The sequence below is a fragment of the Nicotiana attenuata genome, chromosome 12 (assembly GCF_001879085.1).
Source record: "Nicotiana attenuata strain UT chromosome 12, NIATTr2, whole genome shotgun sequence".
NCBI classification, from domain to species: Eukaryota; Viridiplantae; Streptophyta; class Magnoliopsida; order Solanales; family Solanaceae; genus Nicotiana; species Nicotiana attenuata.
Window position 1 is genome coordinate 42,370,592 of NC_032000.1, and position 24,144 is coordinate 42,394,735.

At 37.0% G+C, this 24,144-nt stretch overlaps 1 protein-coding gene across 3 annotated transcripts in view; it reads left to right on the plus strand.

The window, feature by feature from the left end:
* The window catches only part of LOC109235611 (sister chromatid cohesion protein PDS5 homolog A), a 30,971-nt gene extending 10,086 nt beyond the window's left edge, over positions 1–20,885 (plus strand). Inside the window, exons 14-31 of one of the 3 annotated variants that reach the window (XM_019401789.1) lie at positions 536–662; positions 8,198–8,347; positions 8,528–8,599; positions 10,113–10,249; positions 11,370–11,490; positions 12,732–12,866; positions 12,945–13,138; positions 13,207–13,354; positions 13,442–13,579; positions 13,670–13,753; positions 13,848–14,330; positions 14,397–14,464; positions 14,540–14,588; positions 16,441–16,527; positions 17,578–17,606; positions 18,705–18,799; positions 19,533–19,603; positions 20,431–20,885. In XM_019401789.1, coding sequence (XP_019257334.1) covers positions 536–662; positions 8,198–8,347; positions 8,528–8,599; positions 10,113–10,249; positions 11,370–11,490; positions 12,732–12,866; positions 12,945–13,138; positions 13,207–13,354; positions 13,442–13,579; positions 13,670–13,753; positions 13,848–14,330; positions 14,397–14,464; positions 14,540–14,588; positions 16,441–16,527; positions 17,578–17,606; positions 18,705–18,799; positions 19,533–19,603; positions 20,431–20,463 — 2,221 coding nt within the window. In that variant the 3' untranslated portion in view covers positions 20,464–20,885. The remainder of the gene's footprint in view (positions 1–535; positions 663–8,197; positions 8,348–8,527; positions 8,600–10,112; positions 10,250–11,369; positions 11,491–12,731; positions 12,867–12,944; positions 13,139–13,206; positions 13,355–13,441; positions 13,580–13,669; positions 13,754–13,847; positions 14,331–14,396; positions 14,465–14,539; positions 14,589–16,440; positions 16,528–17,577; positions 17,607–18,704; positions 18,800–19,532; positions 19,604–20,430) is intronic. The other 2 variants (XM_019401790.1, XM_019401791.1) reach the window with 2 other exon arrangements.

The following is a 24,144-nucleotide window of genomic DNA, read 5'->3' on the forward strand; positions in this document are numbered from 1 at the left end:
CTGTTGTCTTTACTATTCCAAGGAGTGGCCCAGATGCTTCACCATGTTAGCATTATTTCTAATCCTAAAGCAATGGAGTCTTTTCTGCTATTAGCTTCAACCTGGGTGAATCCCTCAGACCATCAGTTTAGCTTCTTTTTTCTTCTTTTCTGTATTTCATTTTGTTTGAGTTCTTCTTGGTGCTATGATTTGATAAGACAGGATTGCAGCTTCTTCCTAATATGTATCATAGCAAACAATCTTTACCTTCACATAGGAGGAGGATGTGGGTTTTCTTCTTACTTGGTTGAAAGACCAGATTACACATTCTGTACTTGTTTTTACACAAGTTCTTTGGTGGTTGGCTTCTTCTAGAACTCAACCAAGAAATTGCATGCTTTTACATTCCATTTCCCCTCCTTTTTTTCCCGTGTAGAATGTTTAGTTAGCCTCCCTTTTTTCCCCAGAAAAGTGGAATGTGTTTTTCCTTGTTGCATATGTTATGCTGCGTTACTACTCTCTTTTTGGTTCTGAGTTAGAGCGGTTGTATTTGCAGTGATATATATTCGTTCTTAGAGAAGGTTTGCTTGGAGGGCAGTCGTGTTCAATCTAAATTGGCTATTTCTGCAATTGCTGCATTGATGAGCCCTTCAGAGCAGTCCATTTTATTAGAATTATGCAAGGTGGTGAAATCTCATCTTTTTGCTATAGTGATGTAAAATGTCTGTTCCTTTTAGAATTTTCTCAGGAGTTTGCATGATCTTTTTTTCGTTTTAACTATTGCAATCCAATGGGATCTGACTATAAGCTTCTACTATCACTGCCATTAGCAAGCAAATCAAATTGAAAAAATTAATAGTACTTCACTTAATTGTTTTGTCTTTGCTTCCTGTCAAACAGTTCACCCGAGCAGTTACTGCTCCTACTACTACTGTTGCAACTGTTGTTACTACCATTACTATCACTACCACAACAAGCCAACAACTACTGTTAATAATTAAAATAGTAAAAATGATAATTACATTGTCATAATAATCATCAGATGATCAGAATTCAAAATGATATTGATAATATAAGCATAATTATCATTGTCATCGGCATCATTATCATTATCACCACCAATACTACCACCACCACCACCATAATCATCTCAATCTCTTGGACACCTTGTTGTCATGGTTTTAAGAGGTATGATACAGGTGAGCCTTGAGATGCATTTTTAGCTGGGGGCATCCATAAAATGCCACGGGCTGCATGTAAAACGGCTCGTTTGCTAGGGTACACGCTACCACTTGTTTTAAGCCCAAAGCTTTGTGCAGTTGGTCACTCATACTCTGGGTTTTCTCAAGTGATTCATTCAATGTTACAGAGGCTAAAAATTTTGGCCGTAAATTTTGGCTACTTTTTTTCAATGTTTTTTTTTTTTGCAAACACTGTTTGTTCATAAAATATGACCAATTTTTGAGATTTTTTTTTTCAAGTTCACCAGGGTGAAATTTTTTCTTCGACTCACAAAACCTCAACTTTTTCAAATAAAATGCATGTCCAAACACAACTTCAACTTCCAAATATTATTTTTCAACATAACTTCAAAAACTCTTTTTTCAAATTTCAACCAAATCTATGTCCAAACGCTAGTGAAAAATCAGAATAGAAGATGTGAAGTTTCTGTTGGAAGAGGATGTGCTAATTTTGGTGGTAGTGGCATGAGATAATTATAGTTGAACTTTTTGAGAGATCAATGTTTTTGTTTCATTTTGCATCTAATGCATAGTGTTTTTGGTTTAATGTTTTGACCCCAATAGTTTATAGATTAATACTACATGTCGTCATAAAAAAATTGATGGTACATGTTTTATCGGAGATGCTTTTTGCTATAACTGACTTGAATTATTTGTTCATTTAGCAAAATGGGCTCTGTTTTGACCCCAATAGTTTAGAGTGCCAAATGCTCTCTGGCACATTTTTTGAGGTAGTAAAGAACATCTCTTTTCCGGCGTAATCTAGCCTTTCCGACGTCTTTCTTTTAGAGTCTTTAATTTTAATCATCCTCCAGTGATTAATCTTAAAAACTTTTTAGTTCATTATGGGTGATAATAGGATTTATTTTACAGCCGGGCTCAAATCTTATGACATTACTAAGCTTGAATCAAGAGCAGAAACATGGTTCGAATGGGTGGAAAGGAGCCGTAACTGCATGCGTAGATCAACCTTCAGCAGGAAAATTATGGAATGGTTATGCTTTGTCTTTCAAGAAGCCTCAAAAGATGCTGACACGTTTGTTAGAAAATGGCAACTAAAGGAGCAATACTCTATGTTTTATAGCTCCAGAAAATTCAACAAGTTTGGAAGATTTATTAGCATTGTCACTGTCCAAGGTGACAACAGAACAGTGACCATTATTCCAGAAGTTACATTTAATGCGGGATGGAATGAAATAGCATTCAAAATCAAGAACTTCATTAATGCTAGCAAAAGGCCATTTATTACAAATGGTCCCAAGATGGCAGACCCCAAAATTCCATATGCTTCCTCTGTCAAAGTCAGCAAATGGCAATCAAGGGAGTGCGATGAAGTTCAAGTCACACACGGCCCCAGCAATAGAATATTAATCTCCGAGGGTGAGGTTAACACAGATGAGGGACTGCTGAGCATGAGCAGGTGCATTGTTGGAAGTTTTGACGAAAGCTTGGATGAAAAACCAACTCTTGCCGACATCCGGCGATGGTCAGTGAACACTTGGAAGAAAGCTTTTGGTGTCGATGCATACGAGATGGCCGGGCACAATTTTCTCTTTCAATTCCCCAACAAATACATGGCAGAGCATATCCTCAAAGGGGAATGGAGGTGGAAGCGAGCAAAAATACGGCTGGAATGGTGGTCGCCGACAGTCGACTGCTGCTCAACTAACCAAAAAAGGGATTGGACTTGGATTAGAGCCATGGGTCTCCCAATGCACTTCTGGACCGAGAAAATCTTCAAAGCCATCAGAGACCTCTGTGGAGGATGGCTGGAAACCAAGGAAGAAACTTCCTTAAAGAATCATCTCAAATGGGCAAGGATTAAAATTAGAGGTGATGGGGAGAAAGTACCGAAGGATGTGGTGATTGTTGACAAAGGAATAGAATTCACTATTCCGATCTGGTGTGAATCTACGACGAGGGTGGCTACTGGAGAAGAAGATGTCGTTAGAAGAAGTCTGTGTAATGACCTATGGTCATTAAAACCCTATCAAGAAGTACAAAAGGCGTATAAGGGCATTAATGACAGGGTAGGTCACGTGGGTGCATCTATTAATGTGCCATTTTCAAAATCTGAGAAGGTGTAATGGCCGATGGTGGCTACTGGAGAAGAAGATGTCGTTAGAAGAAGTCTGTGTAATGACCGATGGTCATTAAAACCCTATCAAGAAGTACAAAAGGCGTATAGGGGCATTAATGACAGGGTAGGTCACGTGGGTGCATCTATTAATGTGCCATTTTCAAAATCTTATAAGGTGGATGGGCCAGCTGATTGGGCCCAAAATTTTCTGGCCCAGAAGTCCTCACATCCATCTAAACCCACTATTCAGAAGAGGACCTTTGGCTCCTTTTTAATGAAGAGGCCCAATTTCTTTTTTCGGCCAATCTACTTCATCTCAATGGAATTTAACAAACCCTCTATTCGATGAAATTGAGGGAATTTCTCTCTCTGCTCACAACGGTACTTTCTTCAGAAGCAAAAAAGATCGATGAAAAAGTTCTTCCTCTCTCAATCCAATAGGAGACTGAGCAACAGACACATCATGAAGATGGAGATAATTACGAAGATGCCATGACTAATATTGAGGGCAAGGATTTATTGACGGGGTGGGAGGCAGTAACGACATGCAAGTGGCAGTGCAAATTGAACCTGAAATCTGGGCAATTGAGGATGCTGAACCTCTGAAGATGCAACCGCAAAGTGACGAGTTAGAGGGGGAGATGGAAGCAACCTTATGGGTTCATCAGAATTTAACTTAACTCAACAAACAATTTGGGGTTGATTTCCAGGGATGTGAAGAAGATGCCTTGGCTTTATTCAAGAAGATCGATAGATACAGGCAAGCAAAGAGGCAAGAGACAGAACCAGTAAACACGGTGACTCCCAAAAAGAAAGGCAGCCAGGAGTTAAAGGGACTGATTTTCGACATGAAGTTCAAAAGTTCCGGGCAAGGAATAGGGGGAAAGAGATCTCATTAATTGATCAATGAATGTGAAAATCATTTCATGGAACGTGAGGGGGCTGAATCACAGGAAAAAGAGAAGGGTGATTAGAAGCTTGATACTCAACCGGAAAGCTGATGTATTGTGTTTTCAAGAAACGAAAATTGAAGGGGATATAGAAGGAATTGTCAAAGAAATTTGGGGGGCCAGGGGTATAAAATATGGGCAATTGGAGGTCAGTGGCACTAGAGGTGGTATTCTAATTTTATGGGATAGTAAGGTTTGGAAAGGGAAGGTAGTAACCACGGGTGCTTATTCACTGACTTGCAAATTCGAGTCACTTTTTCAGGACTTTTGGCACATGACAGGAGTTTATGCTCCTAATTGCATCAGAGAAAGAAGGGAAGTGTGGTGGGAAATAGGAGGTACTAGAGGTCTGGTCATAGGACCTTGGGTAGTTGCTGGTGATTTCAACACAACCAGATTTCCCTCTGAGAAGAGGAATGGCAGCAGAATAACCAAATCTATGACTGCGTTTTCTAATTTCATTGAAGACATGGACTTGGTTGATCTTCCATTAGAAGGGGGCATCTATACATGGGCTAGAGAGAACAGTCAGGAGACCACCTCAAAAATTGACAGGATCCTGGTATCGATGGAGTGGAATGAGTATTTCAAAAATATCAAACAAGAAACTCTTCCTAGAGTTTGTTCTAATCACACACCCTTAATGCTACAGTGTGGTAGCTGGGCTTACACCAAATCCTACTTCAAATTTGAAAATTGGTGGCTAGAGACTGAAGGCTTCTCTGACAGAGTCCAAAACTGGTGGACATCCTTCATCTTTGAAGGTAGATAGGACTACATCTTAGCTTGCAAACTAAAGGCCTTGAAAGGCAAACTGAGAGAATGGAGCTTGAATAGCCATGGCAACCTGGAGAGGGGGAAAAATATCATACTGAACCAAATAGCTGAGTTGGATGCTATCCAACAACAGAGGAACCTTAATGAGGAGGAGATGGCCAGGAGAACAAACCTATCCATAGAATTCGAAGAATATGCTACAAAGGAGGAAATTGCCCGGAGACAAAGATCTAGGGCTCTATGGCTCAAACAAGAAGAGAGGAACACCAAGTTCTTCCAAAGAACTGCCAATGCACATAAAAGATTCAACAACATCAGCAAGTTGGAGGTAAATGGGGAGAATATTGAAGAACTAGCTGAGATCAAAAAGGAGATTATCGACTTCTATCAGAAGCTATACTCTAAATCAGAAGTATGGAGGCCAACCTACAATATGAACAATTGCCCGTCTATTTTTGAAGCTGAAGTACAAGCATTGCAAAATGTTTTCGAGGAGAATGAAGTTTTTGAATGCTTAAGGCTTGTGCAATAGACAAAGCTCCGGGACCGAATGGGTACACTATGGGCTTTTTCATCAAATGCTGGGATGTGGTGAAACCAGACATCATGGCTACTATTCAACACTTTCATTCCCAGGAGTTCTTTGAAAAGAGCTTCAATGCCACTTATGTGGCATTGATTCCTAAGAAGGGTGGTGCCAAGGAGTTAAGGGACTTTAGGCCTATCAGCCTCATAGGCCGCATCTATAAACTAATCTCCAAGTTACTCACTGAAAGATTGAAAAGGGTGATGCACAAATTGGTAGACTCACAGCAAATGGCATTTATAAAAGGGAGACAAATCACAGATGTAGTACTGATTGCAAATGAATGTGTTGACTCCAGACTCAAGGAGAAGAAGATGGGAATTATGTGCAAGTTAATAGGCTTTTGACCATGTCAACTGGGAATTTTTGCTAGGAACTCTCCAGAAGATGGGATTTGGTAGGAAATGGGTAACTGGACCAGACTTTGTATAAGCACTGTCAAGTTCTCTATCCTGATCAATGGAGCCCCTCAAGGTTTTTTCCCCTCGGAAAAGGGTTTGAGACAAGGAGACCCCTTATCCCCTTTCCTGTTCATTCTTGCTATGGAAGGGCTTAACAATATGTTAAGAACAACACAGGGCAATGGATGGATTAAAGGTTTCAATGTTGTAAAAAACCAGTTGGATAGATTAGAGGTTACTCACCTCTAATATGCAGATGATACCCTCATTTTCTGTGATGCTGATGTGACCCAAATAAATTATCTAAGAGTGATCCTCATAATCTTCGAAGCCATCTCTGGTCTACATATCAACTGGAGGAAAAGCCAAATATTTCCGGTCAATGAGGTCTCTAATATTCAGCTGCTGGCAGGTATTTTGGGAGGTGAAATTGGTTCTATCCCAACCATTTACTTGGGGATGCCTGAATGTAGTTCTGGAAAAATGTGAGAAAAAGCTAGCAAGATGGAAATCGAACTACATTTCTTTGGGTGGTAGATTGGTCCTCATTAACTCCGTGCTAGATGCCCTCCCCACATATATGATGTCCCTATTTCCTATACCTGCCAAGGTAGAGAAAAGACTTGACACCTTGAGAAGAAACTTCCTCTGGCATGGAAACAAAGAGAAGAAGGGTTTTCACCTAGTCAAATGGAAAACATTGACCCTCAGTAAAAAGAAGGGAGGTTCGGGAGTCAGGAACTTGAAACTGCAGAACAAAAGCCTTTAGATGAAATGGCTCTGGAGGTTTACAAGGGAGGATCAAGCTTTGTGGAGCAAGGTTATAAAGGCTAAATACGGAATGGAAGGATTCTGGATGACTAAGCAGGTAAACAATGCTTATGGCACCAGCTTATGGAGAACTATAAGGAATCTGTGGCCAAACCTTGCTGTCCAACTTTAACTCAAAGTAAGAGATGGAAGGAAAACTCTCTTTTGGGAAGATCACTGGTTAGGTATTGGTTGTCTTATGAACCTTTTCCCTGACATTTATGCTCTGAATCAACAACACAGAGCCACAGTACACCATCTTAGAGGGACAAATGCTTGAAACCTCACCTTCAGAAGATCTTTACATGGTTGGGAGCTGCCAAGAATTACAGATTTTTTCAATACTCTGGAGCTATGCAATGGATTAAAGGAGGGAGATGACACACTTAGATGGTGCCAATACAGCAGCGGGGTGTACACAGTCAACCTATGGCCTTGGAAACACATCTGGAGGGTCAAAATTCCATACAAAGTGGCATGTTTTGTCTGGCTGGTAGCTAGAGAAACAGTTTTAACACATGATAGCTTGAGGAGAAGGGGAATACCAATCTGTTCGAGATGTTACTTATGCGGACAGGAAGTAGAGACAATCAACCATCTGTTTCTACATTGTAGAGTGACTAGTCAGTTGTGGGACTTATTCGTCAACCTCAGAGGCATTAGATGGTCAATGCGAGGAAGAACATCTGAACTATTGTCAAGCTGGAACGAAGGGAGGAAGTGCACTGCCTCCAACAAAGATTAGATGGAAAATTGTCCCTGCAACTATTTGGTGGACAATATGGAAGGAGAGGAACGCAAGATGTTTTGAGGATTCAACTAGTTCTATTCAGATAATTAAGATGAATTGTATCTTTCTTTTTTGTTTTTGGTGTAAAGCAGAATACAGTGTTGACTTAGAGTCAATTCTACAGGTCCTAGACTCCTTGTAAGATGAGCAAGGATTAGAATAGGGAGCTCTGTAGGCTTTTGTAAACTTTTTTTGGCTTCCAGCACAACCTTTGTGCTGAAGATTGATTAATATAAACATACCTGTTACATTGTCAAAATAAAATGGGCTCTGTTATGCTACAATATGCTTTCATATTGGTTTATCCATTATTTTCTCATTGTTTTCTTTTCTCGAGTCAATTTTAATTAAATTTTCTACTTTACCATTTTCACTAGCATATTATTTATTTAAACTTTACCTAGTACTGATGGAAACACTGTAAACTGAAAAATTGTGGTGCTTACACCCCATGCCTTGGGCTCATGCCTTTGTGCTCCCCTTTTACTTGTCATACTTTTTTGTTTGTGTTGTTACTCTGTTCTTTTAAACTCCTGGGATTGATCCTAAGGTTCTATCTCTTCTGCATTTATTATCTTTCTAGAAACTTGTGGATTCTCTGCATGTGGGGAAGCAACTTCCAACAGTTTTGCAGTCTTTGGGCTGTCTGGCACAACATTCTGTTTTAGCATTTCAAGCACATGAAGAGGTGGTGACCCGTTACATCATTGAGGAAATATTTCAACTAACTGATGTGAGTTTCCTTTTCTGACTAGTGACTACTTGTTCCCCCAAAAAATGAAAAAAATTAAAAAGGAACTGATCAAAGGGGAAAGGCATAATAACTGATAGTACTCCTTTGACCTGTTCACTTTGATATCTGTAAATTGTTGTTTCTTTCCCTACTGATGTAGATAAAATTTCTTCCAAGTAGGGGGCCATGTTGGAGGATCCAAATTTGTTAGAAAAGGCTTCTTCTGAATGTAGTGTTTCTTGCCAATTAAAGGTGAGTCTCATTCATCTTATTCGCACTCCTTTTCCTCTTTTGGGTTCTACCAGTCTAAAATCCACTTATTAAACTGAATGTCTTTGAACATTTAAAAGCCATCAACTGCTTGATCTGCACTTGCACCTCTTTTAATATATACATCTCCATTTGGGTTCCATCTTTTAAGAATTCACTTGTAATCGCTCTTCATATTGAATAGTTGTACGTATGGATATGCACTTGAGCTTGTCAGAGGTTAATAACAGATTGTGCCTGACAAATGATATTTATAACTCGCACTTCTACGATGCAACCTACAATTCACATTCCCAAAGTGCAATATATAAATCTCATTCCGAAATGCACCAAAAGTAAGGTAAATGATAATCACTTTAAATAACAAATATATACATCAAAATGTGTCTTGTAATAACAATACGTGTTTCACCAACATATAATCCTTCTTACACTTTCCCTTTATAGAATTTCATCATTCTGATTCTGTGTTTCTTTCTGATTGGTTTTCAAGTTCCTTGATAACATCTCGCATTGCCGGATCATAAACCATGTCAGAAGAGACCCAAGATATTATTAAGACGTCTTTGAGGAATTCAAAGAAAGAGAATTCCCTCAAGAAATTTTTGACGAATTTTTTGGATCAAATAAACTTAGAAAACCATCGAATTTATAGGAAAAAAGGGGAAAGGAAGAGTGCCGGAGATCTATTAAAAAGAATGGGGAAGGAAAGAGAATGACATGGAGTGTTCAACTAAAGCTTCAATACGATGTTTTTACTCTTCATGCACCAGATTTGTTGGGAAAAAACGCACTTGCAATGCGGTAAAATAGCAGGTTACTTGCTGTGGATGTGGATATATAAGGTGTGTAAGAGGTTGCTCCCAAAGAAAAGGTGGAAAAGGGATATTTTGTGCAAGTTGAGTGGGGGATGTGTTTCTTTTGTTCTACAACAACAACAACAACAAAAAACCTAGTGTAATCCCACAAGTGGGTTATGGGGAGAGTAGTGAGTACGCAACTTTACCCCTACCTTGTGCAGGTAGAGAGGCTGTTTCCGATAGATCCTCAGCTCCAAGCAAACATGCAAAAATCACATCAGTATTTCTTTTGTTATCTGTTCTGTTAAATGTTGTCTACATAATAATCTGAAAATTGCTTCGAAGGGGGTGACCTAGCTGTCGAATAGATGGAGTAACAATCTCAATTATTCCTATTTGCTCAAGTCTTGATGGGTAAAGTTACCCAACATCTGTGCAAATGATAGGTGACAAGTACCCGGTGGTTTAGTCGAAGTGCACGCAAGTTTGTCCAAATACCATCGTCATAAAAGAAAAAAAAAACTTAAATTATCTGAAAATTGTCCTGCATTTAACTGACTGAGCTCATGGATTGGTTTATGTGCTAATAAGTTTCGACGCACTGAACTTCAGCCAGGACCCAAAAGATGTTAGTGTATAATAGTTTAGCTTTATAGTTAGGACTTTGGCTTCTGTTGACTATTCAGTTGATGCAGATTTTTGGGCTCAAGACGCTAGTCCGGAGCTTTTTGCCCCATCAAAGTGCAGCTGTCAGTCGTCCAATTAACTTTTTACTGGATATTATACTGGAAATGCTTCAGAAGGGTGATTTTTATGATGGTAGTATCTCAAGGTAGGGATGATTATTGTCAATATGTCTAATTAGATGTTTATGAGTATATGAGATTCTGCTTCTTTGAGCATACTAGAGAGTCCTCGACAGTTGGGTAATGTTAGATTCCTGGTGACTTGTGAATGAAAATTTCGTTGTTAGTGGCTTGTACATTAGCCTGAAAAACTTAAGGAATTGGGCACTACCCAATACTAATACAGAAACTGTAAGATAAGTAATGGTCTTACCGATGTCTCCACTTAATGATGTGGAAGAGGGTGAATACTGAATCTCCATGCTCAAGGACCAACATACTTGTAAGCTGTAAGGCTCTTATATGCTCTGACAGTATGTAGTTTAGATTCATGGTTTACCTCCGAGCAGATGTAACCACTTAGGTTGAAAACAATTCTAGCATGGAGTCACTATCCATGAAGCACTGCACAAGATTTAAGGCTATGCGACACTGTATACACTATTTGTTTATGTCTTCTTTTATATTTTATATTTTTGGACATCCTTGTCGCATAAAATGGACACAGGTAACTATTCTGGGACACCAAATTGACCTGATGAAATCTAGACTAATTACTTTGGGCCTTAGCGTGACAAATATTACTTCCAGAAATAAAAAGGATAGTCCCAGAATATCGCATAAAACTCCAGCAACTAGCCTAAGCCTCCGTTCTTCTTCGCTTCTTCTTTCTTTCATTTTTTGTTCCCTTAGGGTGAGTGGGTGTATACTATATGCAGTATTCCCCTCGTTTTCTGCAAAGAGACTATTTCCACACCTAAAACCTGTGACCTGTAGGTCTCTAAGGAAGAAACTCTACCGTTGTGCGCAGGCTTGCCCTTTTTGCTTGCAGTTGCCTCCTGGCAAAAAATGTTTGGACCTACTTTACCACTTAGTAGATTCTATGCTGCTTATACTTCAGACAAGCAGAAGGTATTGCAGGTCAATTATGTACTTCTTATAGATAACATGCTTGCAACATTGTAGCTTGCAAGAAAATAAAACCAGAACAAATGAAAGGTGGAAACTAAATGTATTCTCTGTTTCAAAACATTTTTGCCGCAGGTGATATCTTCTTTGTTGTGTTTGTGACACTTGCAATGTCTTATTTATCCGTTATCTTTTTAGCAGTGATTCTGACAAGGCTCATATTAGATTAGCTGCTGCAAAGTCCGTTCTTCAGCTCTCAAGAAGGTGGGATTCACTCATTTCACCACAACTTTTCCGCTGCACCGTTTTGACGGCCAAGGTTAGAAGAGATCCAGTCTGAAGTAATCCTTTTGTAATTGCTTACAAATTCTAGCAACTCACTGGCCAAAGAGATGCAAAGTTTGAGATTCAACAAGTTTTATATTTGTGAAGGTCTTATCCAGTGCATAATTGATAAGTAACAGTTGGATTATATAATATAGAACCATACCTCTTGTTTACTTGTTGTTCTGGCGTTTAGGTTCTGCCAAGGCATTATACGTTTATAGTTTATTACCTTGTCACTGTTACAATCAGCAGAATTGTGTCATTTTCTCATGTTGTCTTTCTTCTTTATGATATTGGCCAAGCGTAATGTATGTTGATGTAGAGTAATGGTTAGTTTTGCAAATAGAATGGATTTCTCTTGTAATATTATTTTTCTGGTAAGAGGACTTTGATGACTGAGAGCCTCGATTCATAGGAGATAATTCAGTTTCATTTCCTGTAGTTAAACTTGGTGGAGAATAAATGAGAAAAAAGTAATAAAATTTTCGAAAAGGAACAAAAGAAGTTGCTCCCTCCTTTTCAATTTATGTGTCTTAGTTTGACAGGGCACGGAGTTTAAGAAAGCAAGGAAGACCTTTAAATCTTGTTGTCTTAAACTAAAGATGTATGTTATGTATCAAGATGTCCTTGAATCTTGTGGTCTTAAATATGCCATGTGGAAAGTTGGAGTTTAAGAGTCACTAAATATAGAAAAAGAGGCATTCTTTTTGAAACAAACTAAAAGTAAGACACATAAATTGAAATGGAGGTAGTAAGAACTAAAGAGTTGATAGTTTTGTTGAGTGAGGGGAGTTCTTACACTGGATGATTTGGACTACTATATGGTGTAAGTTGGGTTTCTTGCTGTGAAAGTATAGCTTCTTAAATTTAGTTGATTAGTGTTTAATATTTGATGCCATTGTTTGGTATGTTATATCATGTATAAGGTAGCCAATCCAGACAAAGCTCATGATATGGACTCTGCTAAATGGCGCACTAATTCCCTTTCCTTAGTTTGTTTTACATTTTCAAGCTTGCCTTGTTTTATTTTCTTTTCTGCCATGCTTGAGAGAATCAACTTTAGCTAAGGTCGAACCATCATAAATTTTCCTGATATTCATTGTAGCAAGAATTTGACCTGATGAATTGAAAGCCTATGTAGATATAAGTTAACATTGATAATAGCTTGCGTTTGAGTTTCACTTTTGTAATATTCGAAGTTTGTGATCCTGGATTCCTATAACTTGGTGATAGGATAATTCTCCTCCAGTACAGAGACTGTTTGTTAAGAAGGTGCAAAAGCTTTTGAAGGAGCATAAGATCCCTTGTAGATATGCATGTGCATTTCCATTTGCTGCCACAGACTCTCCAAAAGATCTACAACAAATTGTAGGTTTTTTTTTAAAATCTTAGTGGTTTGTTTGTTGTCAGATTATTTGCGCTCTCCTGACATAACCCTTTTTTTAGTCTTTGAAGTACATGGAAGAATTTGTACAGGAATATGGAAATACAGCAAGAATAAATCAAATATCTACAATGCCTGGACATGTGACTGGTCTTCCTGTTTACGTAGTGGTTTTCGTGATCCACATCCTAGCTCATGATCCAAATTTTCCCACTGCTGATCACCATGATGCCAACTTCTGTGCTCAGTTTTTCAGGTTAGTGTTTACTCATCAGTTGTGTCTTTAAACACCTCTTCCTTTTCTTACTATCCCTTTGGGGCCAGTCCACTTGTTTTCAGCTTGCAGGTGTTGGTTGATTTTAATTGCTCTGATGGCACTGTAGACCTCATTAGTAAAGCTATTTCATACTTGAGAAGCATCTTCCATGCTATAAAAAAAGCAGAGGATGCTGTTGATGCACAAATTACACCAGTCAGTGTTTTGGTCTTGATATTGATGCTAGTTCCTTATTCTTAAATGTAGTAGTGTTGATTCATGAGAGAGTTTGTCATATTGCAGAAGCTTCATGTTTTGTCAGATATTGGGATTTCTTTGTTGGATGCAATAGGTAACACAAGCTTCTCTCATTCACATATCCCTGGACTTATTTTGCTACCATCTTCACTGTATAAAGTGGGTCAAAACCATATTAGTCAGGCAAGTTCTACAATTTATTTTCTTTTGGCATGCAGCATTTGGTTTGACTATTTTTTGTTTTATTTACACCTCTCTTCTTTTCTTTTGCAGGGAAACAGTGATCTTTTAATTCGTTATCACCAAGATGAAAGTTTCATTAGGAAATTACTTGATAGTTCAAAAAATAAAACTCAAGTACATTCCTTTATCCCCTCCATTGATTTTTATAAGTTGTCACTGGAAGTGCATGACCGATTTTGTTCTCATTGTTCTTCCTGTGATATCTCAGACTGCTGGCTCCATCAGTGTACAAAACCAAAAATGTCAAGATGGTATGACCCGGTCAGGTAACAGTGGAGGCAGCAAATTGGAAATGCAATTTTGCAAAAAGGGACCTCTTCCGTTGAGCATCATAAAAGAGAAATATTCAGATAAGGAGGAGTTAAGTGAAACTTCAAACCAAGAGCTCGATACTAGAGAAAGACAAAAAGCATCTGAACCATGTTCAGCTTCTGCATCATTTGAATTACATAAGGAGTTTTCGATTGACGATGAACATGAAGATGATGCACATGGAACCACTGAAGCAGTGGTTAGAACTGAGCATCTTCCATATCATTCAAGAACTCGCAGTTCACGACCCTTGTCTGATAAGACGGATGAACATCCATGTTCTCTAAAAGAAAAAGACACAATCTCAAGATGTAAAACCATAATGCGTGAGCGTTCCAAATCCGCGAAAGGCAACAGCTCAGATATCTCCATCTCAAAGGTATATCCTATCAAATCTTTCAGCTTTTTCAATCAGATCTTCTTGCTCAAACTTATGAATATGTAGGAAAGCAAAAATAAAGGTGAAAAGTTAATCAGGCAGCAAATAGAACTGTGCTCTTCCGAAGATAAATGGTGAGAATCGCTTTGATATTTGTATATTTTATAACATTCACTTTTCATGACATGTATGTTCTTTCAATGATGTAGTTGTTCTGGAAGCACAGAGGCTTTCGATTCTAGCAACAACACTCTCAAGGTCAGTCAGAAGATTGCTAAATATAAGAGATGTCTTCAATGATGTATAGAAAATGTTATATCTGTTTGTTGCTTGTTTCCCTGTAACATAAATAGTCAAAAATGAAGAACCTTCTCTGGGTATATTAGGAGGAAAAGTTTCCTGGTTTCTATCAGCATTCTCAACCAGTGTCGCTTCTACTTTTGGTCTAATTCTGTTAAGGAGGGCCCTAAAAAGACTGAGCTTTGCAAGTTTGCTGTTACGACTGTTTTATTAAGCTTATGAAAGTAGGTGGATGAATGCCAAACAAAAAGCTTAACAGGATTCGCCTAAGTTTCTTAGCTATATAAGGTCTGGTACAAGGAGGCTTTTGCTGATTTTGTAGAATTGGAGGGACCTGTAATTTAAGATGAATTCATAGATGTGTGATGCCAAGCACTGTAAAGGAAATGTTATATAGCTGGGCCGGTTTCCGTAGAAGAAGAAAGCAAAAGCGTGGAAGTTCGCCGCTCTCATGTGGATAGTTTGGGGGGAGAGAAATAGGAGAGCTTTTGAGGGGATTGAGTCTCCTTTTTCACATCTTAAGAATAGTCTTTTGTCTTTGATCGCTTTTTGGTGCACTCATATAGCCCCTACTTGTATAGAAGATTGGGCGTCATTTGTAGAGAATCATGTTCTGGTGTAAATTTTCTGCTTTTTGGTATACTTCTTGTATACGGGAGTTTTCTCCCTTTTGATTAAATACAATTTACCTTATCAAAAAAAAGAAGAAGATGAGTTCATAGATTGCAATGCAACTGTTTTTAGCAGATAGTCAGCAGAGAAGATAATTAGCTAGACAAAATATGTTAGGTGAAACGGATTCTAATTGTATTTAGGTGAGGTGGCTCTGGATTGTAGGCTAGGTTTACGTGTTGTTGCTAGAGTTAGACAGTTGATATAATCAAGTTTTGGATTCTTCTGAGAAAGTATAATTGGCTTCGGAGGTCTTCCAATTGGCAAAATAAAAGAAAATCTATTCTTGACATGATTAAGGTTAAGTACTTTTGCATTCCCATAGACTTCTTTCTGAAAAGGGACTTCAGTCCTCAGTGCCACCTAGAAAGTGGGTTGTAGATCAAACAATGGGCCCTCCTCAGTCCACCTTCCCCTTATCACAGAATTCACCACCATATAGCCTACTGGATCCATAAGAGAAAAGGAAAGCTGAAATCAAAAAGAAAGAAGAGAAATTAGGCCATCTTTCACGAGAGAGGCCACCTCTCTCAGGCCGGGTTCCTGACAACGCTGTTAGTTTCTTTTTTGAGATGAAAAGTTCCCCGGGCCTAGCAAGCACTTGCTCTAACAAAAAACAAGACTACTAAGGAAGCAAAAAAAAAAAAAAGAAGAAGAAAAAAGAACTACTCCTATATCTAATTAGTCAAGCACTCACAAGCAAGAAAACAGATTTGCTACCTCATGTCTTAGGAAAATAGTAAATTCTACTTTATTACTCTTTGTGTATGAGAGAATTGATTTATTTAAGGTTTTTGGCTTCTGAGCTTGGTAACATGTCAGTACAATATTAGAGCTCATAATGCTTTTCCTTTTTTTGGCGATAGATTGTGGGACTTATGTTCACTTGTAATGAGCTAATTGTTGTTGGATTATCATGGGGAAAGAGGGAGTGTAACAGATCCGTGTATCTTGAGATAGAATTATATTTGCTATAACCAAATTATTACTCTATACTATCTGTTCACTTAGTCGCGGACATTGGGTTGCATTCACTCCTGAAAGGCTTTCTCCCACAAGTTGAAGTATATTTGACACCCAGATACCTAGGAGAAAATTGTATTTGCTATTAGTTAACAATGGAAATTTGCACGTGTAGATCACCTATGACAGCAGGGAAGCTGAGGTTGTCAGTTTGGATAGTGAGATTTTGGGGACGTTAAGTAGCCATTCCTTGCTTGACCAGGTATACTAGCATCTTCAAATGCTCAATTTATCCGGACACAGATGTAGCTTTCATGTTTTTGCTTTAAGAAGCAAACCTTGAATAGAAGATCTATTTTTTTAATAAATAAACCTTGAACGGAAGATCTAAGAAATAATATATAATGCAACAGAGTTTAATGAGCTATCACCATCTCTACTTGATCTTTTCCTAAATTTGAGCAAATAGGTTAATAAACAACACTGAATATAGCAAAAGGTTTTTGTAGAGTTCATGTAAGGTAGACTTGCAAAGTGGTGCATTAGCATGCTATTTAAGACTTAGAATCTTTATTGTAAAAATTAAGAATTGTAAGGACCTTAAATGTCAATTACAAATGAGAGTGAAAAAAACTAGAGAAAAGTGGGGAAAAATAGTAGTGCTTGGTGACTATCTAATCTGCTAAATACAAGATAGAATGCTGGTGACATTGTTTCTGAATGTTTCCTTTGCTCTTCAACCTTTGGATTTGACTGTAATTTCTGCTTCTGCCAATAACTAGCTTATTTGCTCGTAACCCAACATCCTAATTGAAGTTTTCCTTCCGAGTATTTTGAAATTAATTGCTATATACTTATGAAAAATATTAAATACTCTCATGCTTAACTCAAAAGAGTGTCTAAAACTCAGACATGAATTAGAAACTTTACTTTTTTGTTGCCCTTGCTTCCATTCCCACAACATAAATCTCGATTGTATTACCTTTCTTAAAGGCCTAACATTTTGTCTTGCATTGTGGTCAACAAGTTTAACTTTTCATTGAGTTATTACCAAAGCAGTTTGCTTATTTCCGTGATTTGATAGTAAAAAGAATATTCGCCTCTGCCTAAAGATTTTTGAAAATTTTGTTTCACTTTAACCCATACCTGAATTAGGATTTTATTGATTCTCAATTGAAGATTCTTTTTCACTCCAATCACCGTAATCACATTGTCATATCGAGTTTTTCTCCATTTTCTGTACCTTATTATTTTTTTAGTATTACGATCTGGTCAATATGGTTTGGTCCCTAATGCTGAGCTAATAATGCAGGATTCCTGTGGTCTGCAATCACGGTGCTGGTGCGCTGTTACTTCTTTCTTAATATCAATGGGGAGAAGGATTAAGTGATGCATTGCATTTTTTTTGGAGAAAAAAAAGTCATTTGACTTGTTAATTGCACTCAGCTTTAAGTCAGGAACGTAATTGCTTGCTATTAGTGTTCTTCCTTTTCCTAACTAAAAGAAGCATGCTACAGGGGAAGCATCACCTACTTACCTTGCTCTCTTGATGAATAGCACCTGTAAAATTAACTGTATGAACTAATATACATCAGGTTGTAAAATTGAACAATATCTTTTTGAACACAATAATTTCACAAAAGCATCATAAAAATACATACTTTATGCAGAAGGCACAGTCATAACATTAGCCAACTGGGAAAGCTTTTTTAATGAACTCTAATTATTTTCACTTTGACGCTAAATTCTTCGAGATTCTAATAAGGATTGTTTTGGCCTGCATGGTAGTCACTTTAACATGTCAGTGGTACTACCCTTTCACTTTAACATCTCAGTGGTACTTACCTTAATTTAGGAGTTCATCTTACAAAACCAGGTAGATGAAGCATCATAATTTAGGGGTTCATCTTACAAAACCAGGTAGATGAACCATTCACACAAATAAGTCTTATGTAAACTTTATCAAAAATAAGTCTTATGTAAATTTCCTTGGATTTGGATGTCTTGGCATGCATTTTGCATAATCTTAATCAGGATTGCATTAGCATCTGGATCCTGGGTTTCACTTGAATGTAGGACGATCTGTCTGCTGGGCTGCACTTGGGTCCATTAGAATAGACCCTCACTGCAAAAACTATGGAGCTTGTGTGCTGCTGGGTTAAGATTGTCAAACATATTACTGTATTACGTAGAAAGGGTAAAAATAGATGAAACATAGACATTCATCTATCCTCACTCTTTCACTTCTCTCCTTTAAAATGGTATTCATTTGTTAGTCATGCAAAACATGTTCACACTGCTATTCATGCATGTGCTCATGCAGCATCCATTGTTGTTCTCATATTATGGTTCAGTTCCACATTTTTGTTCCGTAGTGGATGCTATGACCTGTAAAAGCTGTAGTGATAATAAGAAGTGCTCTTCTTTTGATAATCCTAGGAAAAGTAGTGACATGATTGGATATGTCTGTCAACAAGAAGATGACTTGTCAAAGGATGAAGCTACTTTTGGTAGTAAAAAGACTGCTTTTGCTGGTAAAGATCTTACCTTTGTTTTGTTGTTTCTTTCCTTTAACTTTGCAGATTTGTCCACAGTGAATACTAAGCTTGATCCAATTAGAAGAAGCATTACTAGGTTTTCTGTTATACTTGAGTTTCTTTCTGTGATGTGAGAGCTTTACTAGTATTATTTTCTCTGTTTATTTCCTCAAGTCAATTTTTCTTTTTTCTCTTTTTTTTTCTTTTTAAAAAACTTTTTTGCTTGAGTTGTGCTCTCTTGTTGGATACAGCAGCTTTCACAAGTGTTAGGCTTTCCTATTTATCCGTTCAGTTTTATCTCCATGTGCCATCTTCTTTCTTTCTTCAACTCTGGTTAATTTTGCTTCAATTTTAAAGCTGGTTTTGCCTTGTTCCTTAAATGGAGCTAGGCAACAAGTCATGAGGCCATGTATAGACTTGAGACTATAGAGGAGGCATCCTATTTAAGTTAGAGTTCCGAGCATAAGTTTTATGATTTTCTTGCTAAAAAAATTGTTACTATTAATGCAGCTGCACCCTCTAATTATTAAACTTGATTAATAGCTTTGTTGACGAGAAACAAAAATCATTAACGTTGATGGTAGTGAAGCAAAATCTTAGTATGGGTGTAAATCTTCATCTATTTGTATGAATTTCCTTCAGCAAAGGTTTTGAGTTTTATTGCTGGTGGATTTTGAAGAGCAGGTCTGACTTAACTTGTGTTCTATATTCTTGTCATTTTCTACCGCAGAAATAAAGAAGCGGGGTAGTGTTCTTGTTGACTCATCACTTTCTGAAGTCATTGATGTGAATGAGGACCCCGTAAGATTCTTCTTTTTATTTCAGTTTCCTTTTAGCGCATCTTATTCTTTTTTGTTTCCTTTTACCTCAGATGATTGTAGCTATATCTGAAAGAAAAATAGTACAAATCAAATTCTTGTCACCTGTATTGGGTTGAACGGTTGTTATTTCCCTCTTTAACAGAATTGCTTTTTATGCTGACATTTTTGAAGAGCCACTTGGTCTCACCTTCCAGCCACAAACTCTTTTTTATTTATTTGTACCCCTGTTTCTGTAGAAGCTTTTTGGACATGCTTATCAGGAAAAAAAATAGAAAAGAGAAGAAGTAGCTTTAGAGCTAGGTCCTGGCGTCCTGCTAGGTCCTTTCTCAAAATAATTGACAGAGTTATAGAGATATGGCTTGAAGAAGGCATGGTACAACGTTCTAATTAATCATAGGTCAGACATTGTAACTAATAAATTAATCTGTTTAAACTTGGAAGTATTTAGACAAACTGATGTCGATATCATGTGAGTTCACAGTTGTAGAGATTAGCAACTTGCCGATAAGCATGTTGAAGAGTCAAAAAGTATCATTGGCACTATGTGGATGTGCTTAAGGTCTCTTAGTCTTAGCTTTTATGTATAATACTGTGTCAATTATTGCACCGTAAATTGCTTATTTAACACAGTTGCTTTGTTTTTTCAGTAATTTCTTGCTCCACAAAATACCTTTTATTTGTAGTTAAACATTGTTCGGGATCAAGACGTTATCCTCTATCAGTTGATTGCCAAACTTATTTGGTTTATGCTTTCCGTCAATGTTGTTTCCTCCTGTTGGCTAAATTTGTTTCTTGGATGCATGACAGATTGCCCGAAGGACTCGAAGTCGGAGAGTTTGAATATGTTTTACAAAGATAAGCTAAGGGCTACCTTGTTAGTAATTTTTGTTTTTGGACATTGACCATCTCAGAGCAGGCAAGCATGCTTGATTTATTACATCAAGTTTCATCAGTAATCCTCTAGCAAATAGCTGTCTTCGGGCAGGAGTTGAGGATTGGATTTTGTTATTGTTAAAATGAGATGCTTTGATTAAGTTAGTGTTTAGATGGTGCAACTCCAACCCCTGTATGGTCGCTGTAAATATTGAATATGTCAATCTGACAAGCTTGCTAGTGTCAAGCTGTTGATGGGTCTTCTCATACAAGTGAAGAAACTTTCTGATCCCAACTATTGAAGTATATTTAGAAAATTTACCGATAGCTATCTTAATGTATGCCATTATGATTTCATGAAGATTCAATGACATTCTCTAGTCTGTAAATCTGTTGGCTTGATTGAACTGCTTATCACTAGTTCATGTAAAGATACATACTCTATCGAACGGAGTATGTTTGTTTGTTTCACAAAATTTTTGTTTGATTCATGTTGAGGTTAAAAGAACCACTATTTTAATCCTAATATATCTTAAAGTTGAATTATTTATAAGCAAAATTAGTATTGGAATGAATTGCGTCATGACAAATTGGAATGCCTTAGGTTGTCTCTTGCTTTGTTCGGCCTGAAGCAGAGTTGATTGATTAAGTTGATTTTTGGGCAAAATATAAAATTGGTCGGTTGGCAGAAATTAATTGCATTCGCTAGGCAAAAAATATATAAAATATGTATATATTTTGCAGATAATATACATATATAGAAAAATATATATTTTGTTAGCTATTATTTTTTAAAAGCCGTTTAAAATATACATTTCTCTCTATTCTTTCCTTGTAAATCATATCTCAAATTTAGATACAACTAGTTTGGACTTGACGTGAATTGAACAATAGTTAGTGCTACTAATTTACTCTGTTTATTTGGTTGATAACTTAAGAACTACTATGTCATGTACTGCACCGTCCCCCCTCCCAGACCTTGCATTTCATCGGGAATGGACTTTCAGCCGCTATGACTGACAAGTTTTAATTGAGGATATGCACATATGACAAGGAAATAGGGGTATAGTATAGAAATTAAAACGTTGCCTAAAAGAGTGACAACTTAGATGCCGTTCTGTTGGACTCCTTCCTCTCATTTGCATTATACGTGGTAAAACCAATTAAAAAACAAGATTATGATTAAGATTAAAAAGCAATCCTAGTTGCTTATTGCTTGGCAATATAATCTAGAAATTATGCTTTGGGAGTACGCTCTTAATTTAATTGTAAACTTGTGATTGTTGATTCAGTGTAATAAAAGTTTTTGTCTGAGTTCAAAAAAAAAAAAAGGCGAGATTGAGATTATACACTAATAATTTGTCCAATGCCATCGACCACAGATATGATAGATGATTTTACGTCATGCTGTGAACAACTTTAGGTTTTGTCCCGTTCTTCTTTGCTACGGCCATTTTACTAGTTTACCATATCGCACCTAAGGGTATTCAAGGAAAAAAAGAAACAGAAATGTTCGGGACCCCCTGAACTTGGCAACTTTTGTTTAGTTCCCCTTTAAACTTTACGTGATTTTTAATACCCTCCTGAACTTAGAATTTTGATAGTCTTGACCCTTTAGATGTTGATGTGACATACAACGTGAATACAATCTCTTTTAGGCTCGTGGAAGGAAAGAAAAATCGAAAAATCAGCTTTCAAGTGTGGTATTTTACAAATATTAATTGCTACATAATCAAATAATATAATTTACTTGTTCCTTTTTTTTTTTGGTAATAAAAGACGATATTGCATTAATTAAAATATAACATGTTACATAATGGTGTCACACCTCCTTTTTTACACCCCGTCTCGAAGGGTAGTATATAAGGGAGTTTTTCCAATTAAAGTGACATTATTCGAAATGGGATTATTTTATTTAATTTATCAGAGTCGCCACTTGGAATAATTTATTTGGTGTCCCAAGCCACCGGTTTATTTTAAATCCCAAATCGAGGAAGTTTCGACTTTATTTTAAAAGTCTGCGAACCAGAGATTCTAAGTAAGGAATTCTGTTAACCCGGGAGAAGGTGTTAGGCATTCCCGGGTTCCGTGGTTCTAGCACGGTTTCTTAGTGATTATTACTTGGCTTAAATTGTTTAACTACTCATTTTTAGGACCTATGTGCATTTATCTTTTTACCGCTTTTAAATCACTTGAATTATTCGTAATTAAAGAATTGAGTTACGCGTACGTATACTCTTTTCTTTTGGCGCGTCAAAATCATGTCACGCGAACGTGTCCACGATTAGTAACGCTTTGTTTATTTATTACGAAAATTTGGTTGAAGTTGCGCGAACGCATACCTCGAGTTATTCCAAAGGGCTTTACTCAACCAAAACAAACTACGGATGTTCAAGATTGTCTCCTAAAACTAATTTTGATATTATTGCAAAGGCCGAGGGTTAAGAAAATTAATTAACTACGAAAGCCATGGAAAACTATCAGATGTTCTAGCTCTCCCATCGGTTAAAAGGTAGAGCAATTGGCATGGGTTTGCTAAATTGGAAGTCCAAGGCTCTAAATTCAAAAATAAAAATATAACCAAATGAAGCAACAGTAAATATGAAACAACAACTTAACAGAATCAACTTTTTGTTTTCTTTCTTTCAAAGCTTAATTCAATACCATGAAATTCACGAATTCAGACTCCATTCTAATGTTTTACAAAATACTTCTTTTTTTTTTCTGCTAAAAATTATTACAGGTCCCAATTGATTTCTTCCATCATGACATAAGTACGCAGTTATTATTGTATCGGCCCAAAACCTCGCTAATTGATCTTTACGGTGCTTCCTCTATCTCTATCAATTAAAGCCTTATATCCATAGAAAAAAGTTGCTAGGCATTTTTAGTTTTTCCTATTTTGACTTCTATGAAGTTTCTTTCTTTGCTATAAAAAAAAAAACCTTGTTTTGGGCCTATTAGCAGGCCTAATAATTTAGAGCATTCTTGGAGTGTGGATTCACATTACACATGATTACATTTCCAAATGAATGAATAGAACACCTCACTGAATTTGAGTTACGAAGTACATATATCACTAATTAATAAATGCATCCGAACACTGTTTCTAGAAATGTGCCTTCTCTTATTGTTGTCTACCAATAACAGAAAAACTTGTCTTAAATTTGTGGGATTCCAAATCAAACCAATTATTAGCCAAATCTGTGGCTCTTTGCCCATGATTAACTCAAATAAGTTCCGTATGATAGAAATTCAATATTAATAAATAACTGCTAGTGAAGAAAATGTAATGTTTTATAACATCAATTTAACTGAGTCCATAATTGTTGCCTTAAGGTGACATAATCCGTAGGTTTGCAAGACATAAAGAATAAAAATATATAAAAAAAAAAAACATAGGAGCATTTTCTATTCTAGGCAAATAAACATTCAACAACTAATTTGCATTGATTCATATCTAGATTACAATTTTGAGAGTTGAGTTGTACCTGGGTATGTGAAGAAAAGAAAAATGAAGCAACGGAAGGAGCTAGCATTCAGCAACAGAGAAATAGCAAATTGGCAAAGACTCAAGTGACTTCAATTTCAAATTCAATCCATAATCCATGATAAACCATACAAGAAGAAGCTGATTTCGAAATCAAT